General features: G+C 38.1%; 1 protein-coding gene across 1 annotated transcript in view; it reads left to right on the top strand.

The window, feature by feature from the left end:
* BTBD9 (BTB domain containing 9) overlaps positions 1-18665 on the top strand; it is a 453032-nt gene that overhangs the window by 399831 nt on the left and 34536 nt on the right. Inside the window, exon 9 of the mRNA XM_044674379.1 lies at positions 17633-17711. Within this exon, the coding sequence (XP_044530314.1) occupies positions 17633-17711 (79 nt within the window). The remainder of the gene's footprint in view (positions 1-17632; positions 17712-18665) is intronic.

Raw genomic sequence — 18665 nt, 5'->3', positions numbered from 1 at the left:
AAAGCAACTATCTTATTTCTAATACTCTTGAAAAGCCAGAATTCTCCTTTTAAATTTACTTAAAGCATTGTTACTCAAAAGCCTATGTTGTTTATATTTTTGATGTGGCACTTGACCAAATTCTTGTGCCTGGGGAGGTCAACTTGCTCTCCAGGCATAAAGTGAGAAGGAGGAGAGAATATAAGAAGGGCAACAGGCAGATTGAAGCTCCCTCCTGAGCCTAAAGGAGAGGATGAAACCAATTGACTACCACAGTACAAGTGGCAAGGAAGAGTAAGCAAGACTAGACTTAACACCAGGGAAGAATTTAGGCCCTTGGAGAGACTAAATGACAGCCTTTTATTATTTCAGGAAGGGAGCTGTTGAAACTGCTTCTTTTCAAGGAAGTGTTTGAAATGAAAAAGACAGGTTTTAAAAATTCATATTTTTACTGAATGAAAATGTCCTAGAAGAAAGATTAAGCTACATGCAAAATAGTACCTTACAGCACTTTGCTGCTTATTCACTATCTTAAGTTTTCACATAGAAGGTGCTATTTATTTAATTGTTTTGAATCTTGCAGTTAATGAAAATTCTGAAAGGGTTTATTATCAAGCTTATCATGAAGGCATTGACTCTTTTTTATTATTATTACAGACTTCATATTATGGAGATTTTAGTATATTAAATAGCTCTAGGTTGTACTTAGAAATCTAGACTGAAAACAGTAGTTTTCATCTCAAAAAAACATTTTTTGGTCTCGTGACATTTTTATGCCTCTTCTTATTGCTTCCCCAAAGTGTCTGACACTTTCTGAGCTAGAGGGAAAATCTTCTCTTGAAATTTAAGCCCAGTCTCACCTAAGAGTCAAATATGGACACATGGTATTTAGTTCTATATACTGGCACTTGACATTTAATCAGGTCCTTTTTGGTATCACAATTACTTTGCCTTCCTGTCATATTCCCCCTATTAGCCTATAAACTCCATGAGGAAAATGACTATATTATCTTAATATTTACATCTCCCACATTGCCCAGCACAGTACAATAACACAAAATATTTCTTGGTCAATTCTAGAGTTTTATCAGGATGGTGACCCATAGGAAAGACCCATAGTTTCCAAGTTTTGGAATTGAATTATGTTTGCTTCTATGCATATTTGACACTCTACCATTTTGAAAGGACTGCTCATGTACTCAGCTAATATATTTCTGGGTTTGAGGTTGGGCTTTGTTTCATGCAGAATTTTGGCATGAACTCATTAAAAATAGTTTTGTTCTTTAAGCTGAAATGTGTAGGTATTTAGTACACAATGTAATCTAAATCCCTTTGGTATTTGAAGCATGGGAAAACAAAACTATCATATTCCTAACATTTGAAATTCAGTTTCCATACATCTCTAGTGAGAATTTTCAGTGCTTGTCTCCATGGGATTATGTTGGCTTTAGAAAAATGGAGGAGGTTTCAAGCAGTAGCATAAATAGGCTCTCATTAGGAGTATCAAACTCTTTCATGGGTCCAATCTCTTCATGGACTGAAAGGAACCACTTATATTACTAAATCAGTGATTCTCTTAACCACCAGGCCAGCTGGGACCTGAGAATCCCCTGGAGAACCAATGCTTTGCCGCCTTCTTCGTATCAGCCCAGGAACCACGCTGCTGGCAGAGAGCATCATAGTGCTACCAGCTTTTCTATTTCCAGTTTCTGAATTCCTACACCTATATTTTTATATTTTAGTCAAATCCACGCACAGTTCTTGGCTGCTGAAATAGACAAGAAAAAGCCCAAATTTAGGACATAACTGATGGTATATTTTAGTCAAATAATAAATAGTCTAGAGAACTCTACTATTTCCTGCCAGAGCTTATGTATCTTTGAACCAGTGACAGGACTAGTTCCTATTTGTGCCTTCCCCCTAAGACCTAGACTAAAGGTGTCCATATTCACAGACTTGTTCATTCTTTCATTCATTCAATTCAGTGTTATCTCCTGTATGTAGAACAATATATTCAGAGTTAATATCCAAATCAAGACATCATTATGATGTCACTGGTCCACTTCAGAACTAAGGATAGACAATAATACCATTTAAGGAAGACATTTAAGGGAATTCTCCTCATCATTTCCCTGCTGACCTCCTGGATCTCATGATCTCCAGAAGTTCCTCATTCTGTAAGATTAAATCAACTCCGAAAATCACACCTCAGATCATTCCCATCCCAGCTGCAGGACCTCATCATGTTTGCCCAGTAACCTCCCCACTCCAATTTAAGCTTCTTTTTATGTGTTGCCTTCCCTTATTAGATTATGAGCTCTTTGAAGGCAAGGGCTATCTTGTACTTTTCTTGGTGTCCTGCACTTAACAAAGTGTCTGGCACACCAGCAAACACTTAATAAATGGGTTTTGATTATTGCAGCAAAGTACAAGAAATTTCCTCCCTATACTGGTATAATAGCTCCTATTCTTTACCTTGGCCTATAGTCCTCTCAATTCAATTTAGGGTTTTTAAAGCATTCACATAAAGTATTTTACAAAGTTATCTCAAATAAGTTTATGGAAAATATCCAAATATACTTTATACCTTGTTTCTCTCTTCTCTCCTTAGATTATAAACTAGTTGAGAGCTGGTACTATCTTTTTTCATGTTTGTATCCCCTGCTCTTATCACAGTTCCCTGCACATAGTAGGTATTTAATAAATCTTGACTATCTGTTAACCTTCCCAACTTCAAGTGGCCCAGAATGAGAATGCACTTAGGTTCTAGTTTAAAATACTTGTATTAAATAAAAAAATTTTTAAATGGAACACAGTATCAAGTCTCCCAAGCAGCCATTCTGCTACTCAGGTAAAAGATCTGCTATTTCCCTTCTCAGTAGCAATATATAGCCAGCCACCCCAGTTAAGGGCTGGGTTCAAACCTTCACTTTTTCCAGTGGAATCATGGCAATTAGGGCACGTAACTTTTAACCTGTGATCCTATAACTTAAACTCTACCTTTCCCCATTGACATTTTACTTATAATCAGACAAGTCCAAATGTTTGTTTTTTGTTGTTGTTGTTGTTTTTTAATTAGGGGCATTCTGCCTGCCCTTTGATCCAGCCATACCACTGCTAGGTTTGTACCCCAAAGAAATAATAAGAAAAATACTTGTACAAAAATATTTATAGCCACGCTCTTTGTGGAGGCAAAAAATTAGAAAATGAGGGGGTGTTCTCATTGAGGAATGGCTGAACAAATTGTGGTATCTGATAGTGATGGAATACTATTGTGCTGAAAGGAATGATGAACTGAAGGATTTCTACGTGAACTGGAAAGACCTCCAGGAATTGATGCACAGTGAAATGAGCAGAACCAGGAGAACATTGTACACAAAAACTGAAACATTAGGACAATACAAAGAACAAGAAAGAATGCTATCCACATCCAGAGAAAGAACTGTGGGAGTAGAAAAACATATAATCGACCACATGGTTTGATGGGGATATGATTGGAGTTTTGGCATTAAAAGATCACTTTACTGCAAATATGAATAATATGGAAATTGATTTTGAACAATGATACATGTATAACCCAGTACAATTGCTTGTCATCTCCAGGAGGAGAGAGGGAAGAGGGGCCCAGAAAAATAATGAATCATGGAACCATGGAAAAGTATTCTAATTAAGAGAGAGAGAGAGAGAAAGAGAGAGAGAGAGAGTGAGAGTGTGTGTGTGTGTGAGAGAGACAAATTAATTAATGAATGAATTAGGGCAGTGAACTCTTTCGAAGTTTCGTTGTATTGTATCCTACTCATTGTATTCGTCAGATTAGGAATAATGTCGCACCACTGGATAGAACATTTCAGAGGGCCCCATTTGACCTGTGGGCTGTAGTTTGCCCATCACTGAATTAGGAGCATTTTGCCAGAACCCTGAAGTAAAAGTCTCAAGGACAAAGGAAAGGAATTGCCTCACTAATACCCATTCCAACTCCCACCATGGATTAAGGTAGCATAGCAGGTTTCTAGACAGGGAACTCAGACACCTAGACACCATGATGCCACCTTCATCCAAAGTTCTTACAACTGTTAACTCTAGATCCTTAGGAAAACAGAACACTCCTCTACCCAATAGGCAAAGAGATGGGTATCTACCTAGCATTCTATCCCTAAAGTTTCTCTTACCTACATGGTTAACTTTCCACAGTCAACTGATTATAGTTTTTAAAAGTCTATAAGCATCATCAAGTCAACAAGCATTTGTTAAGCTCTTACTAGGTTCTAGGTTCTTTCCTAAGTGTGGAGAATACAAAGATAAGTAGAAAGAAAAACAGCCCCTGCCCTCTAGAAGCTTACATTCTGAGGGAAGTGTAATGGGAGAAGACAATACATAAAAGGAAGCTAAAGGGAGACTGGGAGCAAGAGGAAGGTACCCAGCTTTGGGGGCATGGTAAAAAAAAGTCCAGAGAATCAGGAGTGTAGCCTAGGGAGGACTGAAGGCATGACTGGTCTGGGTAACTACCTTCAAATGGAGGTTCAAGGAGGAACCAGCCAACATAAGAGTTAAGAAAAGCATAAAAAGGTAAACACAAACAAACAGTGATAAAGGACTAAACAATAAACTGCTTGCATTCTAATATGGGGAGATAATACTTGTGTCCTCTCTGAACTCTTATCATCACCAGATTTCATAGAGGAATTCTAATTATACAAAGCCTGAGAGTTAAGACTCAAAGGTCTTAAAACAAGAATGGAGGGGGCGAAGGACAAGAGAAAGAAAAATTAAGGAGAATTTATCTCACATATCTATGGAGAAGGGAATGGGGGAAGGCCTCTCATATTTGAACCTCGCTCTCATATGAACTTGTCAAAGGAGGGAAGAATACTGTTGTGAGAAAGATTATTTAGTATTAGTTACATATAGTGTTGGACCTAGCAGGAAGGGCTGGAGCATTCCAAGATGGATTGAAGGAGCAGGAAGTTGCTTGTGCTCTGAGAGAGACTCCATTAGTGGTTGGCACAAACTGTTGCTAGCCCTGGGAGATCTCAGAGTTAAGGACACACTGCATGCATCCTTATTCCCTGGGATCCTGAGTGGTGGTGGCTTTCAACAAGTGGACAAGATCAGCACAGCTAAAGAGGCTGAGGATGGCTTTGAGGGTTCTCACAGTAATCCACAGATGATCACAGGATGCCAAAAGCCAAGGTGATCCAAGGTATACCCAAATAGAGAGAGTGTGCTTGAGATGCTGTCCACCAGATCCCAAACCCCTCTTCCACTTGGTGCAGCTCTACAGGTCTTGTCCACTTGCTGCAGAACAATTTATATACCCAGCTCCTTCAAAAATGCTTCTTGCTGAAGCTTCCATAAGCAACTAAAAATTTGAACCTTGCAAGCACAGATTTCCCAAAAGAGTCAGTTGATTAATCCACAAGGATTTATTAAGCTTATGCTGGACACTAGGGATACGAAACAAAAATGAAATCTTCCCTGCCCTACAATAGATTACCTTCTAATAGAGGAAGAGACAGTGTGTGTATACTTGTATATGTCCACTTCCAAAGAAAGAACTGATAAGTATTTTTTGTAGAATAATGCCTTCTATTGTGCAAGGAGGAAGATACCTGGAAATTTTAATGTAACAAACAAATACACAAGTAAATTTTAAAATTTAAAAAAAAATAGAACAAGATTTTGAAACTGATTTGAAACTGATTTGAAAGCATGTGGTTAGTGAAAGCGTGAAGTCAAGGATACCATTGATATTGTCCCCCTTCAGAACAAAATGAACATCCCTCCTTGGTAAGTGCAAGAGTTAGTAAGGGGTTCTGTTTATGCCTCTTATAGGCATTCTTGCTCCCTACATACTCAGAGATGTAAAAAGGATTAAACTGTAGAAAGATGAGGAATAATAATATAAGTGGATATTTCCTGCAAAATCAAAGGTTTAGCTGAAGGTGATTCTATATATAAGTGCAATACTTGATAAAGACTCTAGAGATCTGATAAAACTGTAAATACCCCTTAAAGAATCAGCAGAATTTTAGATTAATAGGTGAAAATTACTCCAATCACTTCTCAAAGCAAGCCTGACCACTTTGGGACAGCTTGCATTGTTAATAAATGTTTTCTTGACATGAAGCCTAAGTTGCCCTCTTTGCTACTTCCACCCATTGCCTCCGGTTCTTCCCTCTGGAGCCAAACAGAACAAAACTAATTCCATTTCTATAAAAGGGCTCTTAGAGTACTAAACTGCAAGCTGTCATATCCCTAGGCATCTTCTTTTCTCCCTTCCACTCATCCCCAGTTTCTTCATTCTATCCACATGTCATCAACTCAAGACCCTTCACTATTTCATGTACTCTCTTGTGAATTTTCCAGTTTATCCATCTATTAGACTGCTGAACCCATAATTCTCCAAATGAGGCCTGGCAAGAGCAGAGTAAAATGGGATTGTCACCTTCCTGTTCCTGGAACCTTTCCTAATTCAGTAGCCCAACTTTACATTAACTGCTTTGGCTACCATACCACACTCTTACCTGTACAGAGCTTTCAGTTCACTCCCAAATTCTTTTCAGAACTGCTACCTATACATACTTCTTCCATCTTCTATTTGTTGAGGTGACTTTTTTTTTATATCCAAGGTCAAGACTTGACATTTATCTCTATTTAATTTAATCTTAATTAGATTCAGGACTCTAGCCTTTCGAAATCTTTTTGAATGTCATCTAGTCCAGTAGAGTCAAACTAAAATAGAAACAGATCTCTGTAGCCACATGTTGACCTAGAAAACCACAAATTAACATTATTTATGCTGTATTGTATTTTTATTTGTTAAACATCTCCCAATTCAATTGGTTTTAGTATGTTAGCTATGTCTCCTGGCTTTGGGTTTTCTGCAAATTTGATGATCTTACTATGTATGCCTTTATCCAAGTCATTGAAAAAAAATGTTAAATAAAGCAGAAGACCAAATACAGATGTCCAGGGTCCTCCTGCCAGGTTGACACTGAATCATTTATAACTATTCTTAGAGTCTGGCCAGTCAATCTTTTCCACAAAGGTAATATGAGATACTTTATCAAAAGCTTTGTTAAAATCTACACAAACTCTAATCACAATACAGCATTCCCCTCATCTACCTCCACATTATTCTTTTAGGACTGGCCTCTTTAGTTTCTTCCATCCCTAGACACTAAAACTTTGTTGAAGCCTCCAGAACAGTAGCTTCCACATTAGAACAGAGACATAATAGTTAAACACAGGCTCCTAATCCAGGCAGTCTAGGGACATTACTCAGTTTAGTTAAGTGGATGGGTAACAGTGAAGGAATTGAGAATATTCATTAGTTGGAGAGTATTTTCATAAATACTTGTAGTAGCAAAACTCAGACCAAGACCAAATAGGAAGGCAGGAGATCCCTTTGAGATGCAGCCATGTGACACTTGCTTGTAGACAAATCTCTCCCACATGCCTATACCCTGTGCTGGCAACAGTACTCCTAGGTTTGTCCAGTTCCTACTTCTTTATACATTTCTTATCTATTTATGAAAATAACTAAACATCCTGAAAGGAGTTCATGCTTGGTGGGCTAAAGCTGTCATCATCATAACCAAGGAGTTATGTCCACTAGGACTAAGGGCTGGGCATTGTCAGACTTCATCAGAAAAATCTGTTATTTTAATAGGAATCCAGTATAGTGGAAAAAAACAAAAACAAAAAAATGACATGAATTCAAATCCTATTTGTTTACCTATATGACTGTGAGGAAATCACTTAATCTCTCTAGGGCTCCATCTCATCTTTAAAATAAGGAAAGAAGACCAGATGTCACAAGATCCTTTTAACTCCAAATCAATTATCCTGTGACCCTGAAGTGGAGCCTAAGGACTCTCTTTATTCTTTCGTACTGGAAAAGAGTGATAGGATGAGAAACTGGGTACAAACATTTTGGACAGTTTGTATATAAATGTGCTCAGGAAGTACTGTTCTTTAGAAGAGACCTGTTTTTTTTCCTTATCTGATTGCCTCCTAGAGGAGGCACATAATAGGCTAGGGTAAAGGTCATTAATTATAAGATCTAAGTGTGACAGAAACCCTATTAGAAAGAATACATCTCTTCAGAAGGCTTACCCGACATTTAGAACTGTTCGGCAGAGTTTGAATTTGGAGAAAAGACATTAAACCTTGTAAAAAGAAAAATGCCAGAGCTGGGAGAGAACTTTACAGATGCTAATTTGACTGACCAGGCTTCTCTGGTTTCCACATTGTGCATGAGTGCATGCCCAAATGTGGACACACACACACACACACACACACACACACACACACACACACACACATTGTATGTAAACATAAATAAAAAGATAGGAAGAAGAAACAGAAATTTTCTTTTTCTGAATTGCTACTCAAAACCATTGAAGTTTCAGTAACAGCTGTTGCTGCTAGAAAGAGGAAAGCACTTGGCCCAAGAGTCTGTTTATGTGTTTCAGCAGAGAAAGCGATTTTGGTTGCAAGCTCTAACTGAGACAGACAGAGTCAGAGAATAAGAGAGTGAGATAATTATCTAAATTATGTTCGTGCTATTATCGAAGACGAATATAGTTAAAATGTAATTAAATATGACGGGCTCACAGGATGCAAGCCAAGCTTTGGAATGCTAATCATCAATTACTGTGTCTCCTTAGGGGAGTCAAGCAGAAGCATAAGGAGGGGGATTGGGTAAAGGAAGGGATAGTTAAGGTGAGGTACAAAGTATAAAACCAGTTTTCTTTCCCTGAGACTGATAACTTCCAATGTCAAAGCCTTCTCAGGGACTTTCAGCTTGACACAATTCTCTGCCAGTATTTTTTTTGCCTTGAGGAACTCTATATAGTAAAACTGTGAGTAATGGCACCTGGGTCTTGACCTTTTCTTTGAGAGACAACCTTTAGCAAGCATGAACTGCAAACTCTGAAGCCTAAGATCAAGAATGAAACTCTTGGAGCTATCCCAGTACAATGCATTCACAAGGAGGAGGCCTGAGGTTCCCCCTCTGTATCAGAGTGTGGCATATTTATATTCACGCCCTACCCCAAACAATTCAGGAAAAGATATACCTAGAAAAGTCAGGAAAGCAAAGTATCCTAAAGAATGGAAACTGAATCCTCTCAACCATTAAATAGGCAAGGGTTTCGGTTATTGTGCTTGTGTCTCTGGCAACCCACTCACTCCTTTGAGGTCTATCTAAAATAGGAATCCTTATAGCAAAAGAAAAAAAAAACAAGAGATGTTCTTAGAACTTTCAGTAATCTTCAGTGGCCTCATAAGTGCTAGGAGAAAGGCTAATTTAACATTATTTTGTTATTACTCCGTGCTTGTATAAATTAAGCGGCAAGCGCTGGTTTCAAGTACTCAAAAATCATTGAGAAATTGTGTGGTTTCCACTCAGTGAGGGGACTGACTCAGGATCTGAAGTAGCCTGAGTTTTCAGTTTGATGAAGTTGTCTAAAGCATGAAGCTGCTGTATTATGAGATTTAGACAGTATAAAAACCAGTATTTCCAGCCAGCATCTTCCTCTCCCCAATAGCTGGACCCAAGGACCTGAGTGCTCTTCTGATAGACCTGTGAGTCAGCCATAAAACTTTACCATTGGACATCCAGATGAGTATAAGGAAACAACTCCCAAGGTTCAGGGTTACTGTACTGAAATGCACCCAGAGTGCTGGATATAGCAAGGCAAGGGCAAAGGAATCACAGTAGAAAGGGACCTCTCTCAGAGGTTAGCAAGCAATAACTACTGGCAGACCATATAACTATGGATTGGGACCTTTTTTCCTCTAGCTCAAATTCTAGGAAAAGGTATGGTCTATGCCTCAGGCTGGACAGCAGGTAGGAAAGCTGGGCAAGAAAGGACATAGAGAACCCAACATAAAACATGTCAACTACAGTGTTTCTTCACCCAATGCCAGAGGACAAAAAAAAATCTCTTTCTCTTGTCCTCAATCCATAGATCATCTTTAGATATGATTAAAGAGATGAATGTGGTCCTTGGGCAATCACAACAGTGTGGCAGACAATAAGAACAGCATGCTGCAAGGGACAGGCAGGCACTGTAGGGTCAGTGTAAGAAGCACACTCATAAAGAATTGTCAGTCCTATCTTCAGGGGAGTCTCAAAGCTTGTTGAAGTCCTTTAATATCTGTCACATCTCAGTGCCACACAACTTAGAAAATGTCCCTCTGTCATTGACTTCAGTTCAGCTGACAGGTGACAGCCTTTATTACTTCCTCCCTTTGGGAGAATCTTCAGAAAAATCATGTCAGCCTCCCTCCTGGCTCTACTCTCAGAGGTTAAAAATGAGTATGTTCCCCATGTATGCTTCCAGATCCCAATCCCTAGAGGGCTTCACTCTTTCTTGGCCATGAGTTCTGCAAACTGCTTTTCCTAGGCTTTAGAAGGGCCAGTGGCAAGGAGTGCATCTGATTTTTATTCTCTTCTGGTATTTTAAATGTTTCCAGAGCCTTTAAAGGCTAATCACTTTGAATAAACAGGATACTGCCAATGACATGTAATTCCCCTAGAAAATGGCAAAGGACATTTTAGAATAGAAGGAACAAATGCTCAAAGCATTCCTGGGAAAATCCAAGATAGATCACTAATATAATGGTTAGTGAACATCCATAAGGCAAAGAGATTACAGAGATTCTTCCATCAAAAACATATATTGCCAGGGGGCAGCTGGGTAGCTCAGTGGAGTGAGAGTCAGGCCTAGAGACAGGAGGTCCTAGGTTCAAACCCGGCCTCAGCCACTTCCCAGCTGTGTGACCCTGGGCAAGTCACTTGACCCCCATTGCCCACCCTTACCAATCTTACACCTATGAGACAATACACCGAAGTACAAGGGTTTAAAAAAAAAACAAACATATATTGCCAGACTTAACTTATTTTTTTTTACAGAATTATTAAATTAGCAGATCAGGAAAATGTTGCAAATATAGTTTACCTAGATTTTTCCCTGAGTATTTGATACCTTGTGTCTTTATAGAGAAGATAATTAGAAATAGACTAAAAGAATAAATAATTTGAGATGGATTTAAAGCTGATTGAATGCCCCAATTCAGAGTCCAAAAGACTGTTCACTTTCCACACTCCTTTGCATGCCCAATAATGGTTCATAGCAACTTAAAGCAAGATATCTCCAGGGAAGTGCCTCAGAGAACCACTTAGCCCTTTCCTGGTTAACATTTTTATCAATAAATAAATCAAATGAAAGCTTGTGAGATTTGCAGATGACACAAAGGTGGGAAGAATACATAACATTCTGAATGATAAAATGATAAAATCAAAATTTAAAAATCTTAACAAAACTATAGCATTGGGATGAATCTAAGATTTTAATTAAAAGCAACTGAAGCATGTAAAGTCTTAATTTTAGTTTAAAAAGGTCAACTTCACATATACAGGACAGAGAAGTATGGTTAACGAACAGTTTACCTGAAAAATATCTGAGATTTAGTGGACTAGAGGATAAGAATGAGTCAGCAGTGTGTTGTGGTGGTCTAAAAAAGCTAATATGATTTTGGGCTACAAGAGAGATGTAACTTCCAGGAACAAAGAGTTGCTTTTCCTGCTGAACTCTTCTGTGGTCAGGGTATCTTGTTCTGGGAACCATAATTTAAACAGGGCACTAGAAAATTAGGATATTTAGAGGAAAACAACTAGGCTGTAGAAAGGCCATGCTGGGACCCTCATAATATGAGTATCAACTGAAGGAACTAGGAATGTTTAGTCTGGAATCCAGAAAGCAGCTTAGTGGTAAAATCTTAACAAAACTATAACATTGGGATGAATCCAAGATTTTGATTAAAAGCAACTAAAGCATGTAAAGTCTTAATTTTAGTTTAAAAAGGTCGACTTCACATATACAGGACAGAGAAGCATGGTTAAGGAACAGTTTACCTGAAAAATATCTGAAATTTAGTCACTTAGTGGATTGAGAGCCAGGCTTAGAGACAGAAGGTCCTGGGTTCAAGTCTTGCCTCAGATACTTCCAAACTGTGTGACCCTGGGCAAGTCACTTAACCCTCATTGCCTAGTCCTTAGCACTCTTCTGCCTTGAAACCAATTCACAGTATTGATTCTAAGACAGACGATAAGGGCTTAAAAGAAAAGACTTGGGAGAGAACATGAACATCTTCAGATTTGAAGATCAGATTTCTTTTATTTGACCCAAAGGGCAAAACCAGAAGCAATGGGTGAAATTGCAAAGAGGCAAGTTTAGATCTGATGCAGAGAAAACTTCCTAATATTTAGAGCTACCAAAGAATGGAAATGAGCTAGCCACCTTCTAAACACTTTCTAAATACTGCCTTATATTAATATAAGCTATTTTGTTAATATTATTATTGTTGATAAGTGGTCATACAGTTTCTGGTTCGATGTTTTCAATAACAAGAAGCTCATTACTTCACAAATCTATTCCTTTTTGTTGTTGTTGTTTTTGGACATCTACAACTAAAAGAAAGTTCTTTTTCATATTCAGTCGAACTCTCGTCCTATAACTTTCTACTGGACCAAGTCCTCCATCAGGAATTACACAAAATAAATATATTCCCTATTCTACATTGCAACCCTTGAAATAGTTGAAAGATGACCATAATAAGATCCTCTTGCCCTCCTTTCCCTTTACCAAATTTTTTTTCACTCTGAAAATGATGACTTCTTATACCTTATACTCATATAACATGATTTCAAGTCCTTTCACCATCTTAGTAGTCATCCTCTGGACCCACTTTAATTTACAAACATCTCTTCAAAATAACTCCTGAGTTGACCTTAATAATAGTCTTATCTACCCTACAGAATTATTATAATATGAAATAATGAAATAATGTATATAAATGAAGTAATGTATATAAAACCCTTTACAAACTCTAAAGTGTTATATATATATATATACCTGTCAAGTTCTTCTTAGAGAATCTAGATCTTGGAAATGACCTTAGAAATAATCAAGTCCAAACTTCTGATCTGGTCTAAGAGGCCTTGGCAAGACTGCTTAAATACTTCAAGCAGTGGGGAGCTTACAAAAAGAATTTCCTTGTTAGGTAAAACAAAAGCCATTAATCTTCCAAGTATAAGTGCTATATAAATATGAGCTATTAAGGGAAATTAGACAATAAAGGGCCAGTGCCATCAATCACAGTGCCAAGCCCTTGAAAATGTCCAAAAGTCTCTTCACATTTTCCACAAAAGGCTCTATATACCTCATCATCCAATGAGACCTGTTATCCTTTAAATGTCTTTAACATTTGAAATGGAAAAAAAAAATCATCTTCTTAGTTTTTATTTTGCTAAATTTCTAGGATGCCACTATATTTTTATTGCCAAAATATAATATTTCAGTTGTCATTTTTTTCTGCACTGGTCTGGGGTCTTTACCACCACTTATAATGTTTGGATTAGAATAGATTTTTCCACAGAAACAACCAACCAATTCACAAGTGAATTTTTGATACTGTAAATTGGGGGAACCTATATAGTCTATCTTGTATTATATTCTGTTTTGTGTTTATGTTTCTTTTTTTAAACCCTTAACTTATAACTTAGAATTGATACTAAGTATTGGTTCCAAAGCAGAAGAGTAGTAAGGGCTAGATGATTGGGGTTAAGTGATTTGCCCAAGGTCACACAGCCAAGAAATGTCTGAGGCCAGATTTGAACTTAGGACTTCCCATATCCAAACTTGGCTCTTTATCCACTGAGCCACCTAACTGCTCCATATGTATCTTATTCCTTAATAAGATTATAAACTTGTAGAGAGCAGGGGATAAAAATACCCCTTGGCCTCTCCTACATCACCCGTTGTATAGAACCCCAAGCACACAGTAATTTTCAACAAAGCACAATCCCCCATCTATCTCAAAGAATTAACTGATTAATTCATTTAATTTAGCACCCTGGTCACCCTATCCCAAATCATGGAATATTAGATTTGGAAGCAACCTCAGAGATAATAGAGATTAAATCTCTAAATTCACTAGGTTAAGGAACTCTCAAGAAGTTTTCTCTACCAGTGCAGGTTGGCACCTTCTCAGCAGCTCATCATCTTAGAGAGGTACCTAGATCCTTGATAACTCAAATGATTCACTCAGTCTTACATAGCTAGGTGTCACATGTGGACTTAGAGCCAGGTGTTCTTGGCCTCAAGCCTGACTCTTTATCTACTGTGTCCCTCTGCCTCTGAGATAATGATCATGCTGACCATTCATATTTCTATATCACTTTCCTCGCAACAGCCTCGTTTAGGTATCATTTATTTCTATTTTATAGATGAGGAAATAAGGCTCAGAGGTTTGAAATAATTTTCCCAAGATCAGACAGCTCATCTGTGTCAGAGTTAGGCTCTCTATCCACATGTCCTGAATTCAAATCCAGAATTCTTTGTGTACTACCTAGTCCAACCCTGTCATTTATAGTAAAGACTGTATAACTCAGAAAAAAAGTAACTGGATCAAAATCACCCAGCTTCCTAGTAGCAAAGTTTCTTGACACCACATCCAGAACTTTTCCTACCACATGATGAAATCATTTGCATTTGTTTAGTCAATGGGAAATAAATTAATGGAACTGAGAAGTTCCCTGGGCAGTTAGGCGGGGTGGTAAAGGGAGGGAGATTATTATAATTCCCTCTCCCTCATCCCAAAGTTCAAGACTCCTTCCTCCCCATTCATTGAATTAATATTGCTTCTATACAAAAGGGATAGATATCTAACTATCCTTATTTCCATATCTGGCAATTTTACCAATAAGATAAGCTCCAAATTCTAGGTAAGGAGGAATATATATACCATGCCATCCCTAACAAGGGTACTGCACTTAATGGAATAGCTATAAATCCATTTTTAAATTGCATCCAAGTATTTGTGTAGACTATATTTTAATGGCAGTTTCCAAACTACATGAAATACCAGCAAGGACAGAGCCCTTTGCATGTTTACAGATGTATACTTCTGATGTGGAGATAGCCATCCTAATACCACTCTATCTCCCTTGAGCAACATTTGAAGTTATTTTGAAGAAGTTCAGAAAAAATAGAATCTGACTTTAGGGAGAGGGAAAGCTGTTCATTACCCTATATTAACTGCTCTTCCATCATACTGACACTTTAGTATTGAGGGTAGTATCTAGTTTTGCTGAAAGTGAAATCACATATTCAACTTTCAGGCTGTGTTAGTGAAAATGAACTCTAATGTGATTATATATTAATGCAGTGTAATGGAAGACTGCTATTAAATTGAGACCTTCTGATCTTATTACTCTTGGAATGCACCTTCCTGTTCAGTGTGCTTTACTATCAGCCCCACTTCCCTAAGCACAAGCAAAAGGAAGAGCTGCCAAGGTTTGCAGGGAATCATAGATATAAAGTTGGAAAGGACCTTAAGGGTCAGCCTAGTCCAATCTACTCGTTTTACAGATGGGGACAGTGAAACCTAGAAAAACTAAACGGCTTGAACTCACTTCTAGAGGCAGTTTTGGATTGGAACTCTGGCACTCTTGGTACATGGGGAGAAGGGAGTGTGGAGTAATAGAAAGAGTAATGTACTGGGCGTTAGAAACCCGAGTTCTCATCTCAAATCTTCCACTCACTAGCTATATGACCTTGAGCGACTCATTTTTTTTTTCTGCCCCTCAGTTTGCTCATATATAAGATTAGGAAGTTTAACAAATGATCTCTACTGGCTCTTTTAGAAGTGATCAATTATTACCTTTACTGCTGGGTTCTTCTGAGAAAGTAACTGGACAGAAACCTTCACCCAGATTTGGAAGTAAAGGTCCTTTTCCCGCTTTCTCTGCCCTCTCCCCCACAAAATGAGACTACTTTTTTTCCTGTTATGAGGACCAACTGAATTCTAAGGCTCTCTTCAACTTTGAAATATCTGAATGGATTGAACTAAATGATTGTTACAAATCTTTTTCATTTATGTCTTGTCATTAGCTGGTTCCATAGTAGAAAGAAAGAGAAGTGTTACATGATCATTTATAACTGTGGAATGGTCCTCAAAAACTTTCCCTGACACCATTTGGAGGAAAAGGTATCAATTTATCCACTGTAAATCTAGTGTGGTTGATTCTGAAACCTATTGATGCAAGAATTTGAACCTCATATGGTTCTGTTAGTTTCATTTTGTTCCATATCAGTTACATAGAAGACCAGGCAAGATTATCCCATAAGACATATACACTGTGGGTGTTGAAATAGCATCATCTTTATCTGTGAGCAAGAGAATTCTTGTAAGGTTGATGTCCTGGGTTCAAAACCATGGATTTCCCACTTAGGATGGTGCTAATGCCTTTAATGACTTTCAGGGGACCAATGAATTAATCTCAAAGGATGTTTATAATGAAAGACTGAGCAGCTGAAGCTGAGAGAGGGGATCCCCCCATGAATAAATGTATTTTGTTTGGTAGCATCATTTTATCATCAGACAATTACAGGAAACAGCTTCCCAGCAACTGGCATTTCCACTGTGTAAGCAGAGGAGGGTCTGGAACAACTGTGAACTTTTCACATTTCTAACAGAAAATATTATCAGAGTCATACAGTTGTGGGTGCCACTCTTTGTTCTAATGTATGCTGATAAGAACCTTGCTTTGGAGTCAGATGTAATGAAGAATGTGAGGAAGATATTGGTTTAGAATCCACACTGTGGGATTTGAAGCAGATGGTCAATATGACCCTGACCACACCTCATATAACTCTCTCTAAAATGTTAGAGACACTCTCCCAGACCACCTAGAAACTGGCAAGTCCTCAAAGTATATCAGGAGAGGGGAGCAGGGAGAGAGGCAGCAGCAGGAAAGGCAAATATTTTCTTTTTCTAGTCCAATGAAAAGAGGATCTCAGTTCTTGGAGAAATTCCTTCTGTTCTTGGGTGCTAAGATTGCCATGCTTTACTTGAAATCTTTTTTGATGGGCACATAACATATTGACCTTAGAGACAATTTTCCAGATGGCAGTGAATAAATCACAGCTCCATCAGGGAAAGGACATCTTCGACTCCTTCCCCTCCACTGACTCCTGTTCCTAAATGCTCTTCAGAACCCTGACTCAGCACTCTCCTGCTCCAAGACCTTTTCTTGCTTAGCCTTAACCTTAACCATAACCCTGACCACCTTCTTGATTTTGTGTATCCTTGGCACTGGTCTGAGCCATATTTATTCATGCTCTCATAAATTGTTTTGAAAGAATTTGCCTGTATGTCATAGACTCCTTGAATAGGGAACCATGTCAAGACCAGGAGCTCCTACAAGTAAAGAATATCTTTAATTTTCTTTTGGCAAATTCCCATATTGCCCAGGTCAGGTAGGTGGTCAGGGATAGAGGATCAGGCCTGGAGTCAGGAAGACTTGAGTTCAAGTTTGGCCTCGCGCACTTACTAGCTAGCTGTGTGACCCTGGGCAAGTTGCTTCATCCTGATTGCCTCAGGTTCCTCATCTGTAAAATGAAGTGGAGAAGGAAACAGCATACTGCTCCAGTATCTTTGCCAAGAAAACCCCAAATGGCTTCACAAAGTATCAGGCACAACCGAACAGCAAAATATTGTACAGTCCAGAGATGTTCAAATTAGAGATGTTAACTTTCTGCCTGGTTAACCTGGCATATCCTTGTGCTTTCTTTCATAGATCCTGGCAAACTATAACTTTTGACAAACAGCCTGCATCCTTCATCCGAATAGTTGGAACACACAACACAGCAAATGAGGTAAGGATCTCCTTTAATGAAAGATGCTGTGATATTTCTTCATAAGAAAGTATGTGACCCTTGATTCTACTGAGAGCCTGCTGTTTGGTTGGCTTATTGTAAAAGAAAGCTTATTGGAAAGCTTATTGTAGAAGAAACTGTTAACACAGTGAGAATATCATCATTAGGTATTATTTCTCAGTGTTCTCCCTGGCAAAGGAAAATCAACCCTTATTTCTCATTCCTGATTCCTTCTCCATTGTACTTAGGGGTTGGGAAGAACCTCAAGAGAACATGAATGAATGAATGAATGAATGAATGAATGAATGAATGAATGATGAAACTTATTAAGTTCTTATTGTATGCCAGGCACTATGATAAGCACTAGGGATTGAAATAAAAAAGTGACACAGTCCTTGCCTTCAAGAAGTTTGGGAAATAGTATATATATGAGAATGGCAATCAGGGGAAAGTGTATTTTGGGCTCAGAAGTCACATAAATGGTGAGTAGAGCAATAGCATAGTCAGTTAACATCTTGAAGAGACATCATGGTTGAATTGATTTTATTAATATTCCCAAAGCAAGAGGGAGCAAACCAGTAAAAAGGGATATGCCTGCAGTGGCAGGGCTAATGAAAAAAGATGGCAGGAATATAGCCTGACTGGTAGAAGGATAGCTGGATATAATATTCAGCCTAAAAAGGAAGACTTACAAGTTTGATAGGTCTATTGATATTTACCTGTAATTGTTTTCAGCAGTTAAAGGAGAGGCATTTAACCTTTTTTTATGTCATGGACCCCTTTTGACAATCTGAAGTCTATGAGGACTCCTAAGAATAATCTTTATAAATGCATAAAAGAGATAAAATTATAAACTAATCCAATTACATTGAAGTACAATTATCAAAATATTAAAAATTCACATTCCCTAAAATTTATCCATAGCTCTTCATGGGCTTCTAGGTTATTAAGAAC

The sequence above is a fragment of the Gracilinanus agilis genome, chromosome 4 (assembly GCF_016433145.1).
Source record: "Gracilinanus agilis isolate LMUSP501 chromosome 4, AgileGrace, whole genome shotgun sequence".
Classification (NCBI taxonomy): Eukaryota; Metazoa; Chordata; class Mammalia; order Didelphimorphia; family Didelphidae; genus Gracilinanus; species Gracilinanus agilis.
Note: the sequence above shows the minus strand (reverse complement) of the source record. Positions and strands in the feature narration are given on the sequence as shown.